General features: G+C 39.3%; 1 protein-coding gene across 6 annotated transcripts in view; it reads right to left on the bottom strand.

Annotated features, from left to right (window-relative positions):
* Nucleotides 1-19745, bottom strand: part of csnk1g1 (casein kinase 1, gamma 1) — a 41119-nt gene extending 21374 nt beyond the window's left edge. For 5 of the 6 annotated variants that reach the window (XM_039795399.1, XM_039795398.1, XM_039795397.1 and 2 more), the window contains exons 1-4: nt 19550-19745; nt 12975-13403; nt 12236-12276; nt 9338-9407 (exon numbers count right to left, since the gene is read on the bottom strand). In XM_039795399.1, coding sequence (XP_039651333.1) covers nt 9338-9407; nt 12236-12276; nt 12975-13161 — 298 coding nt within the window. In that variant the 5' untranslated portion in view covers nt 13162-13403; nt 19550-19745. Of the gene's footprint in view, nt 1-9337; nt 9408-12235; nt 12277-12974; nt 13404-14256; nt 14320-18297; nt 18307-19549 lie in introns of all 6 variants that reach the window. The other variant, XM_039795396.1, reaches the window with a different exon arrangement.
* Between the last annotated feature and the right edge of the window lie 1257 nt (nt 19746-21002).

Consider the following 21002-nt stretch of genomic DNA (forward strand, 5'->3'; position numbering starts at 1 on the left):
GGCTGTCAAAATGAACGCGTTAATGCAACTTCCTTTTAACGGCACTCATTTTTTTAACGTGTGATTAACGCATGCATGCTCTGTGATTTCACTACTAGTAGTGGTTTGGGAAATCAGGAGGCTGCAGCAGTAACGTTGTGAACAGTGTTGCCAACTTGGCGACTTTCTCGCTAGATTTAGCGACTTTTCAGGCCCTCTTAGCAAAACTGAATCGATTTGACAGCCCTGGTTTGAGCAATATATATTTATTTATGTACTGTATATGAGGTGCATATATGTATATGTTATATTTGCCATTGTTCCTCACCTGTGAATGGAGGATATCATTGTAAAAAAAAAAAAAAATGTAATCTGCATTCATTGATTTTTTTGGCCACATGGTGGCCGTGCATTAAGCTGTAAACACAACATTGACATATCATCCCATTATAAAGTTGATATGGTGAATATGAAAGACAGAGCGGCATTGGAATACATTTGGAGTCAAACGTTTACTTTCTTTCTAGCTTTGTTGTGGTCTCCACCAACTCTTGAGGAAGTGATCTGGCTCCTCAGCTGCTAAATGCTCCAATATGTTCACCAGCTAGGCCCTAACTTCTGTCTAACATCTGCCTGTTATTTTTGCTGGGCAAGTAAGTATTGTACTGTAGATTTATCAGCATGAGAGTGAACCAAAACAGTTAAGTTGCTGGCCTTGAAACCAAAACAATAAGCTGAGGGTAAAGACGCTCTATAGAGCTGAGGAGAACAGAACTCAACTTTGTGAGAATATTCTGTCACTATGAGTAACCCCTTTCACATTACACGTAATCATTTGATCCATTGTTAACATAAAAATATTGATTAGAGCCGCTTTTGTACTAAACTATTTCTAATTTTCTTTTTAGTAACTCCCTAGACGAGAGCCGGTACATTTAGTTTCTGTCCTTAACATATGTAGTATATCTCAGTCTATGTACAGGCTTGAAGATTTATTTTCCTCTGGACATATACAGGTGAAAATGTTGGACAGGCTGCCAGCTGACAATATACTGTATTGGTTGTGTGCTCAGTTCATTCATGTTTTGTGTGCCACGACGAAGGAGACGGCTCTAAGACATGAGTTTGGACAATAAAGTTTAGTGAAGGGACCAAATTGCCATCATAAACATTTTATTTTGCTCAAATAATTTAAGCAGAGACTGATAATGAGAAAACTAAATACTAATACTGATGTAGTGGGTTCGCATATTTATACTGAATATGCTGCTGAAGACATTTGACTTGCCAGCTGGGTAATAGGAAATACACTGCAGCATGAAAGGTCGCATTAATGCTGTCAGCTAGCATATGGACATGTAGGAGTCATACTGTGCTCCATCTTGTGTTTCTGGACACCATTATGCAGTTCTGTGGGTTGCTAATTGTACCATAGGAATGAGTGACTAGAAACCCCGGGAGCCTGTGGGAGGCCTAAAAATGCGTCAGATTGAAGATGTGCTGTAAATAAGTGGATAAACAGTTGTTCAAATGAAAACAAGGTTTGTCAAGCTTTTTACTAGCAAAGGGAAGCCGTGGATAGCAGAAGGATCATTATCTACAGCAAAACGGTCCTCATATAAGATCAAATATGTGCGTCCTGTACGGCAAAGTCTACTCTAATTGTACAGGAAGACTCAAACTTTAAAACTACCACTTTTGTAGGTACCAATTTTGACTTCTCACATCCAATTTTCTTAAAAATAATCAGAGCAATTCCTGGGTGTAGTTCTAACTTGGGCTTCAAGACATTTCTACAGTGCTTCAAGCAAGTAAACGGTATGTGGCATAGACAAACAAAGACAGCCGTCTGAGCAGAACAGCACGGGGTAAACTGCCTCTATTAGAGCAATATTTTGCAAGTAAGCTTCTAAAAAGGCTGCTGACTTGATGTGTTGATGTATGTCCTGTGTTGTGTTTACAATGTTGTTGGCATCTGGTGGTGCTTTTTCTGTGTATGTGTTTTTAGACGTCCTGCTGCACACTAAATTTCCTTTTCTAAGGATTAATAAAGTGGAACTTGAACTTGAACGTTATTTGAATTTCAGTATTTCATGCTGGGTATGATGTCTGCTCAAACCTTACAGACTTGACACATTCTCCAGACATACTATTTGAAAATAGAGTTAGCTTTACCTATTTTAATAAACTCAATAAACTAAGTATATACTATGCAGTTGTATTATGTAGTAAAATACAAATATTGGCTCAAGATATATCATATACACATATGTCATTACTCAGTAGGGTTGGGCATCGAGAACCGATTCCTAATCAGAATAGTTTCAAAAATTACGATTCCATCGGAATCGTTTCTTTATTGGAATCGTTTGGAGGATTTGGTTTCAAATCTGATCATAGGTTCCAAATTTAATATGCGCAACTTTTGGTTTCCGTAGCAGCCAGGCGCTTGTTGTGTTGCAGCCGTGCAGCACAGTAAGCGGAGCTCTAGTGTGGCTTTATTTTGCATTGTAAAAGCTGTAAAACTGCAACCCACCTATGAATCAAAATAAAACTTTCCTCTTATTTGTGAAATAAGCATCTAACCCGTTTCAACTCCACCACTCAAAGAATCAGAATCGATAAGAACCGGAATCGAAAGGAAGAATCTGAATTGGAATCAGAATCGTTAAAATCCAAACGATGCCCATCCCTATTACTCAGAGCAGCAGGTCTGTGATCAGAAAAGAATAAATCAGAATAAAAACCATAACTACAAAACAGGTATTGTATCAGTTCTCCCAGCCATTAAATAAAACAGTCTGGCGGGTGTAAAAGGATAATAACACATTTTCCTATGCATTAGTGTAATCTAATAGGAGGTGCTGGCTGCAGCCCTTTACAACAAAAAGGGGAATAAGAGAAATTTGGGATGAATGAATAAATGAATGAATAAGAATTTGGTTAGAAGCCCGACTGAAAGGCACTCGGCCAAATCTCCCTGCCCATGACTTACTATGGGTGCAATTTTTCAACCAGCTGTGAAAGACTAGATCTTTCTCTGGACTCAGATATGTCCTGAACTTGGATGTTTTATTGTGACCATCTGATAATAGTTGTTCTGTTATTAATAAATTACCCGTCACTGTGACACCCAATGTCTATCTATAAAAAATTATTTTAGTCATATATTTGTTTCTTTTGCACCAATAATTTGTAGACCCGTTTCATTGTATAATAAGATTCCTAATGCCAGAGCAACACCATGCCATCTCACAAGGGCTATGCTCAACAAAATGTTACGGAAAGAGAAACGTCGATTTCTTCGAGCATGTCGGTAACATCAAGTCCGTTTTTTTTTTTTACTAATGGAAGAAAACATCACAGAAATTATGTTGGGATTACTGTGCGGTGCCTGTATGTGTGGAGTTTGCATGTTCTCCTCAGGCCTGTGTGGGTTTCCTCCCACAGTCCAAAGGAATGCAGGTTAGGTGAATTCGTGACTCTAAATTAAACTGTAGGTGTCAATGTGTTTATCCATCCATCCATCCATCGAGTATATGCCTGTCATTCCAGGGATAGACAAGTCACCTGTCCAGGGTGTACCCCACCATTCACCAGGGCTCCAGCCCCCTGCGACAGGATAGGCAGTATAGAGATTGGTGGATGGATGGCTTTTTGCACTGTAAGTTTATGTCAAGTGTGTGCAAAAATTGTGTCATGAACAGGACATGAAATTAGCACCCGCCCACTCGCCAAATGCGGGTGAATTTTGCAATTGGCGGGTAACATTGTCAATCTACCTGCCACTTTGGCAGGTAGCCAATGAGAATTGAGTGATTCAGATGCGTAACTATCGGTAAGCAGGGTACGCGTTTGCTTACGGGCCTGGTCCAATCAGGGGCCCGCATTACTGAAAGACATTGATTGACAGCCAGGGCCCCCTATCGCATTTTCATTACTAACACAATCCCAGCAGTCCCACGTGCAGCCACTGACCAAGCGGGAGTGAGAACGGGTACAATTTATTTCCTTGTTTCTGTTATGTAGAGGAGATGTGTGTGACTCGAACATCTCACATTACCAACAAAACGTACAGCGAAAGACCGTGCAAAACATTTCAGACCGTCCTGCCAACATGTATACATTGTAACATCAATGTACGCTGTAACGATTTTTCACTCTAAAGTTGCTGCTGTTTCAATCTTGTTAGCTGTCTGCAGCGGGCGGGGCTGTTGCTCCGTTTCCCCCGCGACTGGCGCACACACACACACACACACACACACACACACACACACACACACACACACACACACACACACACACACACACACACACACACACACACACACACACACACACACACACACACACACACACACACACACACACACGGTGGGTGCAGGAAAAAACACAGATGAGACCTACAGGATGACCTAAATTGAGGACAGCTACTTTATTGTAAGTGCAATGATAAGTTAAAGTCCAATAAGTACTTTAATAAACCGTGAATGTGAGTCCCAGCCCAGGATAGGAAATTAACTAACAATGTAAAGATCAACAAGCCACTGACACATATGTTCCTATTTGATTCATTTAATAAATTATTATTTTGTGTCTTAAATCCACCAGCCGTTTTCATATTATACCAACATCATCATCCTGAGCCTTTTTGGTAAGGTTCCTAGGAAATCTCAGCCCAGAGTAATTAATTAATAGTACTAATTATTATTCTCCCCAAAACAAGTTTCCCTTTTATTTATTTTTTTATTTTTAAGAACTATACAAAAAAATGTTGCAACTTTTTTGCAACAACTCATGTGTTATGGTCCACATTCACCAGTGTTTTTTTGTTGTTGTGGTGCACATAGGCTACTCCTGATTTTGTCAGTCATCTCATCTCTTATATGCAGGGGCATAACGAGCCAACACCAAACCCCCCTATGCAGTATTATCAAGGCTGGCCCCCCTACTACAGCACGTGATGACGGCACAATGTCCATGAGTAGGCTACCATGAATAGGACAGGATAGGATCATAGAGACACAGCGAGTCCTGTTTTTCACCTTTATGGAGGCAAAAAAATAAAAAAAGTGGCTGGTAAAAAGTCACTGTGGCAGGTGGATTTAAAAATCCACCTGCCACAGCGGCTGGTGGTCAAAAAAGTTAACTTCATGCCCTGGTCATGAAAGTGGATGCGTAGAATAAGGAGACAAGCAAACTGCTCTGCAGAATAATCAATGTCTCAAAAAGTCTACTAGAACGCAGCTCTCTAGTTTCTCATGCCCTATTTTTTCACTCCAAGCAAAACATTGTCGGAGAGGGATGTGTTCGCAGTAGTGGGAACAGACATCCAGGATAAGTCTGCCGGCCTTTCTTTTACATGTTTGTAAAATCTAGTAAGTTGCGTCACGGCGGGAAATGTTTACTTTGGATCGCAATGGTCACAGAGGTGGTGTAGGGTTTCATGATGAGGTCTGACTGCGAATGCCTTTAACAGCTCAATCGTGTCCACCCACCCTTGAACAAACCCTCTTGATCTTAAAAAAAAACCAAACATTTTGTCCTCAGCAAAATAATGCCTGCTGTCTTGTAAAACCAAAGCAGCAACGAAGCAATTATTGACTGCACTGATAAATATTCTCACATAGTATCTGGAAGAAGATGCTTAATTCCTAATTGAAACATCCTTATTAATATTCAGTGACAGTTGGTTATGCACCAGATCCAACACCTGATTGAGCATCTGAGTTTAACCACAGTAATTTATTAAGACCGTGTCACACAGACGCTACGACAACCGCATTGGCTGAGAGGAATGTGGCCCAGCACACAGCCAAGAAGAAATGAGGTCACGTTATCCCATCTGGAGGAGAGGACAGAGGCAGGTTAGTACTAAGAAAGGCAGACCCACTCTCTAAATATTTAATGATTTTCCGCACGGTTGGCCTTTTCCAGCCCTTGCCTTTGCAAAACAATAGCCATTATATTCCCAGTCTGGTTATCATATATGCATGTAGAGCTCTAAAAATCACATCAGGAGCCATACATCGCAAAAAAGTGCCTTTATTTTCCATGCCAAACTATGATTGATGCCATCCCTAAACTGTAACAGCGTGGTTTTGTAAGGAACATCTTAATTTATAAATTCACAAGCAACATGATCAAACAAATCTCTTATCAATCTCTAGCCCCATTTAAGGTGTATTCACGACTACCAGCGTAATGTATACGTTATTATTCTAACCATTTTACCAGAAGAGCAACAAACAACTATTACATTTTTTCTTCTATTGTTCCATTGTTTCTAGCATTCCTACCCATTTCCTTTGCCCTTAATTTATTTCTCTGTTGTAGTCATTTAATCCTAACAAGATTCTTGTCACTGGTTGCCGTGACAAGGATGCGTCAGCAGACCTTGACTAATCTTTCATGACGAACTGATAAGCAGAGTTAAGGGAAGAGAAGTCAAGAAGCAGCTATTATTGTATTGTCTTTCATTATGAACACAAAATAATAGTGTAAAGGGCACAATTTCAGAAAAGAAAAGGTTATGAGTTATGTCAGTGTTTTTGCCGTTAGTGTTGTAATCACTATTCAACACCATGAGAAACGGTTGCCACTGGCCATTATGAATCATTTAAAATGTATTCAAAATAAACACGTAGTGAATTGTAGGATATACCATCACAGGTAAGGTATCAGGAAAAACTACATTTGACAGTGGAGTCATTTGGGCTTGGCTGAATGCAAACAACATCAGAATTAATAAAGGAGTGCTAGATTAGACACACTAGTATTGCACTAAAATGAATCAGCAGTCATATTGGCTGAAATGGCCATGAGGTTATTGGTTATCTGACATCCGCTAAGATTTATGGCATGCATATTAAATATATAAAATAATTAAAAACCATCTGGTGACATGTACGAAGTATTAGTGCTAACCTTTGACCACATGAACTAGCTTTACGCAGGGACAGTACCTTTGGTCATCCATTTACGGATGCTTTAATAAAACAACAAAGGCTATTTAAATTATTACATGTCATTTAGCGGACGCTTTTATCCAAAGCGACTTACAATTGCTATACTGTATGTCAGAGGTTGCATGCCTATGGAGCTACTAGGGTTAAGTGTCTTGCTCAGGGACACACTGGTTGATGTATCGCAGTGGGAATCAAACCTGGGTCTCCCACACCAAAGGCATGTGTCATTTCCACTGCGGCATCACCACCCACTATTGAATTCCTTTGCTACAAGCAGCACAGTGACAATGTATAAGCCTGCTTCATACTGAAGAGGTCAAACCTCACATTTCCTTACTGCGAATATAATCAAATTTTTTTTTTTATGAGACGGGTCAAATGACTGTATAATGCGAAAGGGGTCGTTCGTAGTGACAAGCCAACAAAGAATCATACGTCCGAATTGCTGCTTAACTAGAGCTCCTGTAACACTGACCCGATGGGAACGCGATGGTTTCACCACTGACTTTCTGGCGTGCTGCCATGTACTGTATATGACGTCGTTAACCACTATCAGTCAAAACATTTAAGTTTATAGTCAAAAAAAATCTACGTAAATAGATAATAAAATCAATTATACAATAATAAATGATAAAGCATTGACCTACATACATGTTTAATCATATGGCATGTTAGACAGCCCGGTTTTATGAAAACTTTCCAGCGGTAAGTGAGTGTGTATACATACACACTCACCTAAAGGATTATTAGGAACACCTGTAAGATTTCTCGTTAATGCAATTATCTAATCAACCAATCACATGGCAGCTGCTTCAATCCATTTAGGGGTGTCGTCCAGGTGTACACAATCTCCTGAACTCCAAACTTAATGCCAGAATGGGAACGAAAGGTGATTTAAGCAACTTTGAGCGTGGCATGGTTGTTGGTGCCAGACAGGCTGGTCTGAGTATTTCACAATCTGCTCAGTTACTGGGATTTTCACGCACAACCATTTCTAGGGTTTACAAAGAATGGTCTGAAAAAGGAAAAACATCCAGTATGCTGCAGTCCTGGGGGGCGAAAATGGCTTGTTGATGCTAGAGGTCAGAGGAGAATGGGCCGAGTTATTCCAGCTGATAGAAATCAACTTTTACTCAAATAACCACTCGTTACAACCGAGGTATGCAGCAAAGCATTTGTGAAGCCACAATACGCACAACCTTGAGGCAGATGGACTGCACCAGCAGAAGACCCCACCGGGTACCACTCATCTCCACTAAAAATAGAAAAATGAGGCTACAATTTGAACAAGCTCACCAAAATTGGACAGTTGAAGACTGTAAAAATGTTGCCTGGTCTGATGAGTCTCGATTTCTGTTGAGACATTCAGATGGTAGAGTCAGAATTTGGCGTTAACAGAACGAGAACATGGATCCGTCATGCCTTGTTACCACTGTGCAGGCTGGTGGCGGTGGTGAAATGGTGTGGGGAATGTTTTCTTGGCACACTTTAGGCCACTTAGTACCAATTGGGCATCGTTTAAATGCCACAGCCTACCTGAGCATTGTTTCTGACCATGTCCATCCCTTTATGACCACCATGTACCCGTCCTATGATGGCTACTTCCAGCAGGATAATGCACTATGTCACAAAGCTTGAATCATTTCAAATTGGTTTCTTGAACATTAAAATGAGTTCACTGTACTAAAATGGCCCCCACAGTCACCAGATCTCAACCCAATAGAGCATCTTTGGGATGTGGTGAAACGGGAGCTTCGTGCCCTGGATGTGCATCCCACAAATCTCCATCAACTGCAAGATGGTATCCTCTCAATATGGGCCAACATTTCTAAAGAATGCTTGCAGCACCTTGTTGAATCAATGCCACGAACAATTAAGGCAGTTCTGAAGGCGAAATGGGCTCAAACACGGTATTAGTAGGGTGTTCCTAATAATCCTTTAGGTGAGTGTATATAGAACATCATTTTGTGTGCAACACCTCCTGCATATTCTGCCTCGATAACAACAAGGAAGTCTTTTCAGTAGATCAGAAAAAAAAAAAAAAAACTCCGCTGCTGCATCTGTGCTGTGGGTGTATAAGAAGCTTTGTGTCAACACATTTTATATTGAATTGCACCCCTGGCAAGTCTGTTGTCAAGCAAGGTCACTGTTCAACACACACTCTCATGCACATAGGCATTGATGAACTCATGTACACAAAAACGTCCTGGAGATTAAATCAAGTAGCTGACCCAGCTTAATATCAATACGTAACCGGAGTGGAGTAATCACTTGTTGTGGAAATGATGCAATCTTCTGGGCCGATCTTCCAAAACAGTCAAATCATTGTCATGCAGTCACACACAAAAAAGAACTACCCTGTGGTGTTGCAAACACATCTGTGACCTTACCTGTAGTTCCCAGTGTTTTGTAGAACCGGTACTCTAAATGCAACTGTGGTGCCCTCGACTTCACTGGTTCCTACACAGTGGACACATCAAAACCAGTAATCAGTTAATGACAAGAACCTCACAAACTGGAATAAAACAGTGAAAAGAAACACACCTAAAAACAGAATTGTAAGGATATGTTAAATCAGTAAGAAAAACAACTCTTTTCTCTATCCAACTGAATGTGAGAACAGAATTTGGGATGACCCAGGAAAACCCCCCCATCGTGTAAAACCAGGTCTACCAAACTAACTGGCACTAGCAGCATGAATGTCGTCAGCGATGTGGATTTGGGTGTGAGTTTTGCACAAACATCAACAGCCACCCTTTCTTCTTACAAAAGTTTAAACATGTAGCCTAAATGATGTCCCGTCAGCTCAAATGTTTCTCCTCCTCCAAAAACTTTGTTAGAGAAGACAGCAGATGACCCTATTACCTCAGTCATCATAAAAAGTTACCATCTGTCTCTCCATTTTGCAGATTTTGTCCCAGGTACTTCTGAAACTTAAGTCTTTCCCCAAAAGTTACACTCCACCTAAAGTTCCCACTAAATTGTTCAATAATAATCTAGTCAAAAGGGACAATCAAAAGTAAGCTGGAAAACAATTTCCTGATAAAAACTGACCTGGGTGTAAACTAAAGATACAGTGCGTCCAAGTCTGTCATTTCATCCCAGTTCACTGACGTTTTGGTTCTCAACACCCATTTAATAAAACAAAATGTAAATTGTATGAAAGCACTACATCAGCGTCAGCACACCATCAAGCAGTGTAAGCAACTAAAAAAAAAACTATTTGGCTTAGTGAACTTAATACTATTGTAGCTACTGTATTTACTACTCTCTGGTGAGCAATAATAAAAGCATGAGTCAGAAGTCATGATTTCCAGTCCAGCAACCACTGGAAAGACACACATCCCCAAGCAGCTACACCTCGTTTCTCACGAAGACCAGAACAGTTCAGTGTTAACAACCATCCCACTGTGCCACCCAAGCATAACCTGAGAGTCATATCTGGAAATCAACGGCAAATGGCAATGAAAAACGTGCAATTTGTGTCTAGTAACTGCTTAATAACAGCTTCCCGGTCTGAACATAGCACTGTCATTAAAGTGACTATATGTAACTTTTAAATGTTTCAGAAATGGTGTAATATTCTATCTGATGATCATAAATGACCTGTAACAGCAAACGAGACTAACAGTGAAAAGAACGCTATTTGTATATAGTTTTTATTAATGCCTTTGCCCGGGTCCGATTTTTCGAGCAAAGTCACGAAATGATTTACGGCGGGTAGATGGCGCTACAGAGCACACGTTCTGACGGGTCACAGATTTTGGCGAAACACAAGCCTGCGTTATATGCAGGTAAAATGTGGCAGGAGAGTTCTACAATAAGCCTAATTGTATTAAAATTATATTTTAGAAGTTATGGCTGATACTGGGGCAGAGCCATCACAGAAAAAAAGAAAATTACAACTAATTAACAACTAAAAGCTGAAAGTGAAATACGGCGAAAACCAAGTCACACTCTTTAACAGACCGAGACAATTACAGGACTGTAAATAGGGAAGGGGATCGTTCATTTTTATTGATATCGATACCATTTTTGAGACTGCTTAACAATCCAAGTCTTTATCGATACTATTAAAGATACTTTTCCATTATTTGTTAAAAAGATGACAGACTCTTAACCTTATTGCAAAAACTGTGAGTCTGTGACTTCCTCGGTCTCTGTCGGTGTTTTTGTTTTAACGAGCTGATTAAGCGGCCCACGGAGCGGTGCTCTCGGTAGCCAGTCCGACTAGGTTTTGAATGACTTGCGGTGGGGAGGCTAGTCTTTACAGATATGGTCTTTAAGCACACACACTGTGCTCGTAAATCACGTTTCCGGTTCGCCCACATATCTATTTTTATAGATAACGTTATATGATCCACTAGTCTCGATAGCAGTATCGATAAGCTCGGACCTTATTGATTTTCGGGTTTTGAGAAATTTGGGACCGGGTCCTTAACAGAACCGGGTCTCGAGACCCATCACTAATTGTTCAGGATTCAAAACCAACCCTGAACAGGCCCTCAGGTATGTAATATGTCTATTTCATTCATAAAATAACTTTAGATTGCGCGATGTGGTTGTTCGTCAGTAGCCGACATTAAATGACGTCCCCCTTCCATTTAGCGCGGACGTTTTATTCCTTTTAGTCCGTGTTTGTGTTGGCCTACTATTTTCTTTTCCCTTGTCCCCCTGTACTTGTGTAAAGCGTCCGTGGGTTTCATGAAATGAGCTAAATAAATCAAAGTTATTATTATTATTATTATTATTATTATTATTATTATTATTATTATTATTATCATCATCATTATTATTATTATGTTGCTACAACGAACTCTTAATGCTTTGGCTCGTGACACAGTGATAACGTTAGCCGGTTTAGCTCACGATACATCTAAAGTAGGCTAAGTTACTGTATGCAACATTTGAAATGCAGTGATGCATCTGTAATGTATTCTTATTGTAAATGAATCATTCTCTGAGCAAAACATTCATCGCAACTACTGTATATGAGGCGCCGGTAACGCTAACTCGGTAATACAGTTGCCTATACAGCAAGAAAAGACCTTTACGCCAGCAAGTGTGGTAAAAACACTACCGCTTTTGTCAGAAGTGGCCGCTGGAATCAACACAAACTGAAAGTTACATATAGCCACTTTAAATAATTTTAGTAACATTTTCGATGCATCACTACTCTCTGTTCTTCATTATGCATCTGTGTAGCTGTATTTTATCTATCATTTGGGAAAGGATTTTTACATCAGCAGAGGTGGGGAATCAAGCAGAGAAAGAAAGTGTGCACTTACCAGTTTAATAGCTACATACTCGTTGGTGTAGAGATTTTTACCTGAAATAAGACAGGAAAGACCGATTAGATGGCTTTAAAAAGAAAGTACACCATTAAGGCTTTACAACAGGTTCACCAGGGAATAGGCAACTCTGTAACTGATTGTGTCTGACTGAGTGGAGATTTGTTATTTAAATTTCTTGCATATTTTGCAAGATCCATGTATAAAACAAAAAAATTATCCAATAAGCGTTTCCTCCCCCAACTCTACTGGGAATATACTCCGTTGCCAGGTACACCTAACCAAAGAGAATGCAGCCTAATAAAACAGCCCTCAAGAAGTTTATTGTCATGGAAGTTATAATGTTATGTTTGTATTTATTTGTTTCAAGAGGTTTGGATTAACTTATGGTTATTTTGGAGGCTATAATTTGCAGTGCTGCTGTGGAATTGTATTGCATTATACTGAGAGGTGTCTTTTAGTCTACTCTGATCAGTATAATGCAATACAATGCAACACTACCCCAAACTACAACCTTCAAATGAGCATAAAGTTGAATCGACACCTCTCTAAAACAGTTTAAATTAAAAATGAACTATTTAGACTGCATTAGTTTTGGTTAGGTGAACCTTATAAACTGGCAACTGACTGTAGTTACACACGGAACCATTAAGAACTGCTATAAAAAAAACCAACACATTCACTCGTCAGTTAATATGTCTTGAACCATTTAACACAAGATTTAGAGTCAACTTACCAAGCTTCAATTCACCAAAGTTTCCACAGCCGATCTTTTTGCCCACACGAAAGTTTGGCCCCACCATGAGAACGCCAGATGAGCTGGAGGAGCCAGATGGTCGGGACGAGTGTCCGCTGCGGCTTCCCTGGGAAACTTTAGTGCTCCTGGCAGGCCGCTCGCCATATTTATCTCTCTGTTGATCCATGGTGTGAGCAGCACAGGTCAGCAGGGGCCTGAGAAGATGTACAAAAAGGCCTCCTGGGCCGGGCCCACCACAGCCACAGCCCTGGTCACTGGCAGTGCCTGGATGGCACAGTCACTCTCATGAGACAAAACCTAGTACAGCTAGCCGACACTCCTCCCCCGTCCTCACCCTGTCACCTCTAACAGTTGAACAGACTGATCTCTGGCCCCAGCATCTGTCACAGGAAGGAGAAGGCGGAGGACCTGTAGCAAACACAAGAAACGACAAAGCCATTAACTTTCCACAGAGAGCAGCACATTGAACGTGGTTTCGTGGTGCTAAGGTGTTGTCTCCAATGTTAATCTGATCAAGTCCTGCAAACTAAATTGGGTTTAAGGGCGCACATATGTAGAGGTTTAGTCCTCAATGCAGCGGGCCCGGGTTCGACTCCGACCTGCGGCCCTTTGCTGCATGTCATTGCCCCTCTCTCATGTCTTCAGCTGTCCTGCTAAATAAAGGCCTAAAATGCCCAAAAAAGAATCTTAAAAAAAAGAACACACTACCAGTCCTTTCCAGTGAGCTTCTTCTTAGCAAAAGCTGACAGTCAAATGAACATTTAAATTACCATTCCAAACACTGGCAAATTGAAAACACTGGCACTGCAAATACCATTTAAAGTAGATCCACATTGAAGACATTTAGCCACTTAAAAGTTCCTGAAAAACATGACTCCCTACCTCAAGATTTAAAGAAATGCAACACAGTATAGTCAAATAAAACAGAAATTGGAATTGAATTAAGTTTATTTAATAATGGTCCAGTGCCTTGGTTGTGGGCAATGGCAAGAGTAAGGTAGATATCTATTTTGCCATTTAAAGTTCCACTACTGTCAATATCATGTTAGAAAAAAAAGTGCAGTAATTTTTTTTCTAAATTTAACTTCATAACAATACAAGTTTTACTCATATTTGAAGGTCATGAGTCGCATAAACGCTCAATGTTTACAAGTAAACCGTGCTAAATGAGGACAGGACTGGCTTACTGTAACTGAGCTGCTGACTTAAAGAGATAGTCATCAGGTCACAGCCAGTAAACAGTTCTAACATCAACACAAACCTTAAAGTCATAGTTTGAGATCATGAATGCATCTCAAGGCTCTCCACCACCCACAGCTAGAGCCTGGCAGACAATGACAGAAGGGAATATTATGTCAACAATTATATAAAGCTACATCTGCTCGCAAGGACACCGTAGCTTAACTTGATAGACACTGGTCGGATTTCATCAAGTGCTCAGAATAATAACGAGTAAATAATAATGAGTAAAAGCAGTTTAGTGTAAGATTCAAAAATCACTTAGAAATAAGAAGTAGGTTTTATCAACTGCAGGCCTCTTTTCTCAGATTACCAGTTCCATTAATTAGCCACCCAAAAATGCATGTAAAAAAAATAAAAACAGCTACTAATGATTTCATGACAATGCTGTAATTCCCGAGCATGGAAAGGCTGCTGCTGAAAAGTATTTGTGTGTGTGGGCTTTCGGGTGACTCATGCTGAGTATTGCCCGCACATATCTCAGCATCAAAGACAGCTAGTTTGCTCTCAAGGGCAACTGTGCACTGTTGCTATTACATAAAACCAGGAACAGAACAACACGGCTATAAAACAGGTTTGCAGCAACGACAAATGGTGAGCCGTTACAGTTTCCATTGTGCAAACAACATTTGTAGGCCAGTCCAATCCAGTGCGAACCAGTGTTTAGATAAGCTCGGCTAGGTGTTTCCCCTGATTGAAGACCATCTTCACACACAAACTCGGTGGTGGGCGCAGGATCACACACACACACACACACACACACACACACACACACACACACACACACACACACACACACACACACACACACACACACACACACACACACACACACACACACACACACACACACACACACAGCTTGCGACTTTATTCAAAGTTATATTACTACAAAAATAAGGTTACACTGAAGATTCAAGTGTGGTTTTAAGGAAGAGAGGCATGATTGATTCGGACTGGTCAGCAGACACTGAGGCGTCACATTGACTGTCATTTGTCATTTCCACTCATGTGCTTTTGGGTGTAAATGAAGTGTGATCAAATGTTTCAAAATTTTGTTTTCCACAATAATTATGCTAAATTCTACGGTATATTAAAATCTTCTTTTGATTTGAGACAAGAGTCTGTTGTTACAGATAATGCAACACACAGGGATGACCCAAGGGCAGTTTTAGCCCAGTTTGTTTGGAGCCAATTATATGCCAGCTTTACTTTTAAGGTGTTTTCACATTAAATTTCAGAGTATGAGAATATCACATTATAACAAATACCACAAAACAATGTACAGTTTCTTTGCCTGTTATACGCATTTGTCATTTGTATTACGGTACTAGGGAGATTACCACATCCCCATTGTATTTCAAACATGTTCAGACATGCCTGAGGATTATGAGGGAAAAATGAACATCAAAGTGGGACAAGAACTTTCATGCTACGTAAAGCAGCAAAACATCTGAAACCTTTCATTTTTAAAAGGCGTTTCACACTATATGCTGTAATGAGCCCCTAGGTATGATTGAACTACTTGTGTATCCTTTTCATCTGGTTATTGATACATACACGGTGCTCATTTTTGAATATATGTTCAATTTATTGAAAAAATGCTTATCTTGGACAAAGTCATATCTACTGCTGCAAAATGTAAAAACATCCACTATAATAGTCCCATTATAATACAGCATTTGTAAATGTTCAATTTCAGCTGAAACTGTGCAACTCTTTAGTATTTTTTAGGACATACTAAGTGGTGGCGTTGTTGTGTATGGTATTATTTTAGAAAGTGTCCCTGTAGTTTTGTTAACCTTGTGTGTGTAAAAGGGATTTTTCAAAATAAATGTTATGGAGCAACTATGTGTAAATTCGCATCAGCTGAGCGCCCAATTAATTAAGTGAACAACAAGCAATCCACTGGACTGTTCTGTGGTCTCTACAAATGGCTTCTCCAGTTTTGATGTAACATGGGGAATCCCCGGCCTTTATCCCTGTGGAAGCACCATGTCTCCTGATAAAGGAGGATATGTTTGAGGATACACACCTTTTGGCATCCGATAAAAGTAAGGTTAAAGGTAATTTTGTTTCTCAGAAGGAGAGGACATGAAAGGAGATTATAAATTAAAATCCCATTAGCTTCTTAACCCCTTTCTTTCCATTTTGTTCAACAATTCTTTTTTGCCAGCAACAAATACCGCAAACAAATAAGTACATGTTGGTTTGGCCAGGCTTGCTTAAAATTTGTTTTGCAAATGTAGCATTTTGCCCTCGTCCACTTTGGTAAAATGTGTGCAAACATTTACATTTAAAGCCACTTGAGGCAAATTTGTGATTTTGGGCTATATAAATAAAACTGGAAAAAAAACCATATCAGATAGTCTCAAATTAGAACGTCCTGATGTAATCAATATGCATGCCCTAGTAAAAGGAACTGATATTGTCAGAGCTGCACGACTACCAGGAATCAAACACCACAGAAACCGTCTTCTCCAGGTGAGAGTGCAAAGTGCAACAGTTGGGCTGATGAGCATGTTGAAGAAATGCTGAGGTAGTGTTCAGTTGTTGTTCTGTAGTTTGAATGTCATACCGTAGTTTCGAAGTGGAAACTTAGTTGGGTTCGTGCTGGATTAGAATAGATAGGTGGTAAATGTAGATGCCTGTGTAGATTTATGATGGCACTGCGTGGTGTCTGATATAGTGCTCATTTGCATAAAGGCATTTCATTTGACTCTGGCTTGGCCTGTATGAGTGCTCAAAGAAAAGTAACATAATTATGTGCATTGATTAATTAACCCTGTTAAACATTGAAAGGCAAGAAATAGTTTACATTCTTAAAATGTATACCAGTACATTAGATTTTCATTCTTTTTGCTTCCTGAAAATTTGCACTCAAAATTTAATAGATGAGCTTTGAGGTTTCAAAATGTACAATTGGGCACAAACCATGTGTAAAAAATAATACCATTGTATATTTTGAACAATCACACACTGTCATTCTGTTCAAATATAACAAGAAATGAACAAGAAATGTGTCATATTACTCAAGGTGCTCTCAGAATTGAATTGTTGTAACTACAATCAATAAGCTCTGCTGATCTCACATCTGTGTCACATCACCAATATTCTTTCAGCTGAAAACATCGTCAGACTATTTCCTTTTATAGTTCTGGTCCTACTGGAAATGATGAAGCAGGAAGTTGATATTATGGACAGTACTATTTTCACAATGCTGTTATAATATCCAAGTGAAATGCATCAAAGCATACACATTACTGTTTAATCCCTGGCACAAAGTCAGAGCAGCAAGGGAGCCTGACAAAAAAAGCGGCAAAAGGCCGGTTAATCAAAAACTAAACATTTCAAGAGTTTAGGAAAGTTGATGTAATTGCTTAATAGCTGGTTTGAAAATCCAGCACTATTCACTGGTACATCCCCTTAAGTAACACACTACGGTGCCATTGAAAATGTATTTAAGACTCCAGAAACCTTGATTACAGTCCACAAATTCTGCCTGTCAAAATATCTTGAGAAACTGAGATGCTTATAGCTTATTAGCATCTATTTAAAAAAAAAGAAAAAGAAAAAAAGACTAATTTGTTGACCTCTTTTCATTTGTACAGATACATAAAGGCTCTGAGTGGAGTGATTAACCTTCAGTGGAAAGAGCAGCCTGAGAGGGGGGCCTGCCAATAATGCAGACTCCTACTGTGGCAATGCCAGCAAACAGCTGCCTCTCTCTCCTTAAAGCCAGCTCTTATAAACTATAACTGGTGGGAGTTTAGATTATCCAGTTTTCCTTCTCCATCAATTCATAGAGAACACCACATTTATATATACACGACAGTTGTGTGCACGCACATCCATGACAATGATCTAATTTTTCCAGAGTTAAAAAAAAAAAAAAAAATCATACAAATATTGCATGATCCGCAGAAATATATATCTTAAATTCTGTAAAGACAACTTATAGCTTACTTTAACTGTACTGAGGTGGTCTACATTCTGTAGTAATGAACTGCACATATGATGACGGATAAGCCATTGACCACAGCTTTGTCACGTCAATAATTACCTGCAAAACCTGCAAATAATAAAAAGCAAATGTTCTAATTATACACGAACAAAATGCAAATGTATTGAAATGTAACACACACAAAAATGTTACTTTAATGTAGATGTTCCTAAGTTGAGGCCTGTAAACAGTGAGTTTGTTCAGGCTTGCATTAAGTGAAGTTCATGAACAGATCACAAACTACTTCATCCAAGCCTTTCCTTAAGTGGAACTCTTTTAAAAAGGAAGCAGTAATTTATTATGGATCCACATAGCCTAGTTTGGGCATATGTCCAGCTAGTAACATATATATTTCAATAAAATAACTTCACAAGTGGTTTGCACCACTCTCTTAAAGCCCTGTGCTATTAAGTGGAAAATGACCCCAACCAATTATTTAAATAGATGAAGGGTAACTGAATACACTATTGATTCAATAATAAGCCATCTATGCAGTTGAGGAAGGAACATTTGCATTGAGACTACCGTATCTAACAGTATGCTCATTTGACCATGAGCAAGAAACATTTGCACATTGGGAGGTAACGTTACAATTTAACCTGACATTTAACGTTACACCTGACAAAATCAGAATAACTTGCATCAGTTAGCTTCAATACAACTATGCCCACTGGCACCAGGCTGAGGAAGGGGCCTTAGTTAATGCATTTCATATTCTGTGCCATCCTGTCTTTGCATCCGTTACCTTGCACTGAGAAGCAGCTGTAACCTACGGTTGTTAACACTTTGTACGTGAGGAAGTGTTTTGTAGAGGCATCTGAGGCTAATATAAAGATGACCGATCCTTTGTAAGCGGGCCCTCCGGTTAAATCAAAAAAAGGAAGCGAGTTGTACGCCAATGTTTCCTGGACAAAGCCTAACATTAGTGATGGTCACATCGATTAACTAGCCGTTAGCCAAGTTAGCTTTCCAGCTTGCCAAAAAAAAAACCTGACTGACCAGCCACGAAGCTAACGTTAGCCAAACATTACTTAGCCATAGTGACTGCTCTGGTTTAAAATGTGTTCAGCTGAAAATGGCTACAGAGACATGTTCTTATTAATCACAATATTGGGCCACATAATTGCCACCAAATACAGCAACCCGACTCCTTGCTTGGCGTTAACGCCTTAGCTGGTGGCTAGCTGACAGCTGGACCGAGCGCAACAAGGAAATTAGCTCCGTTAGCAACGAAAATATTAGCTCACAACCAAAGGCTTACTATCAAAATGTTGCTTTGCTAGCTCGTCGCAAGCAGACACAACAGTCTTACCTTCGCTGTGATTAATCCAGACGACCAGGATACGGCTTGTGTTATTTGTCACGCCAAAATGTACACGACTGCCCGAGCGGAGCTTAATGTAACGTTAAAGCTTTTTGCTGTTACTTGTTGTGACTGATGGTTCACGCTAACAGCGGAGTGTGTCGTTAGTTAGCAGCTCTCTCCTTCTTCGCATAGACAGAGGTTCGAACCCACCGGATGTACAAAGACGGCACCGCCCGCTTTACAACGCACACTTTCCGGGTCAGTACCACAGGCTACAGTCTATGGTCGGTACTGGTACAGGCTAATTTAGACATTACGTTTAACTATTCAAAGTAGCTCAGTAGCCTCAAAATAACATTATTTGAGTAAATGTACTCTGGTACTTGTACCTTTCTTGAGTATAGTAGAGGAAGTATTCAGATATTGTACTAATATAGAACTGTACTAATACCACACTGTAAAATACTCTATTACAAGTAAAAGGCCTGCATTGAAAATGTTATTTAAGTAAATGTATAATAAGAAAAATATATTAAAGTATTAAATTATTAAAAGTACTCAATGCAGAAAAATCACCCTTGTGACTGTTGTACTATTATACAATATATCACAGATTGTTATTATTACTCATGCATTAATGTTAAAGCAGGTTGTAGTTGGTTGAGGTAGAGCTAACTACTATTTTGTATAGGACTGCAACTAATGATTATTTTTTATTATGGATTAACCTGCTGATTTTTTTCTCCATTAATTGATTGACTGTTTGGTTTATAAAGACTCTTAAATAGCGACAATTGCAGTCACAATTAACCAGAGCCCAAAGTGACACCTTTACAATGTTTGTTTTGTCCAACCAACAGTACTACATTAAAGAAGTTTGAACCATAGGTTGGTTTTTGTATAAAGAAAATTAGTTTTTTTATGAAAAAAATGTTGCCCTTGTAGTCAAGTACAATATTTCCTTTAGATGTAGTAGAGTAGATGTAGAAAGTGGCAGCATGTACATGTTTTTACTACACTACATTTATTTAATAACTTTACGTTACTTTGCAGATTCAGATTATAACACCAAATATTATCAACAAACAATTATGAGTTATTATTAAGAATACAGATGAGATTATTGAGCCCTGGTGGTACGTTCACAAACTACCCAGCAGTTTATAAAGTTTGCCCCTCCTTTACCAGCTGCCACTTTGAAGTGATAGTAGTGATGTACAGATTAACGCATCAATAATTATAATCCAATAATATAACAAACATTATTCTGAAATGGGCCATTCTGCATAATGAGGTTTTTTTTTTTACCTTTGTATTTGTATGTTTTGATACTAATACCTTTTTTATATTTTTAGGTATCATTTTGAATGCAGGATTTAGTATTTAGCAATACTCTCTTTGCTCTTTTTTTTTTACTTAAGTAAAACATCTGAGTACTTCTTCCACCACTGAAAATCAG

The sequence above is a fragment of the Perca fluviatilis genome, chromosome 3 (assembly GCF_010015445.1).
Source record: "Perca fluviatilis chromosome 3, GENO_Pfluv_1.0, whole genome shotgun sequence".
NCBI classification, from domain to species: Eukaryota; Metazoa; Chordata; class Actinopteri; order Perciformes; family Percidae; genus Perca; species Perca fluviatilis.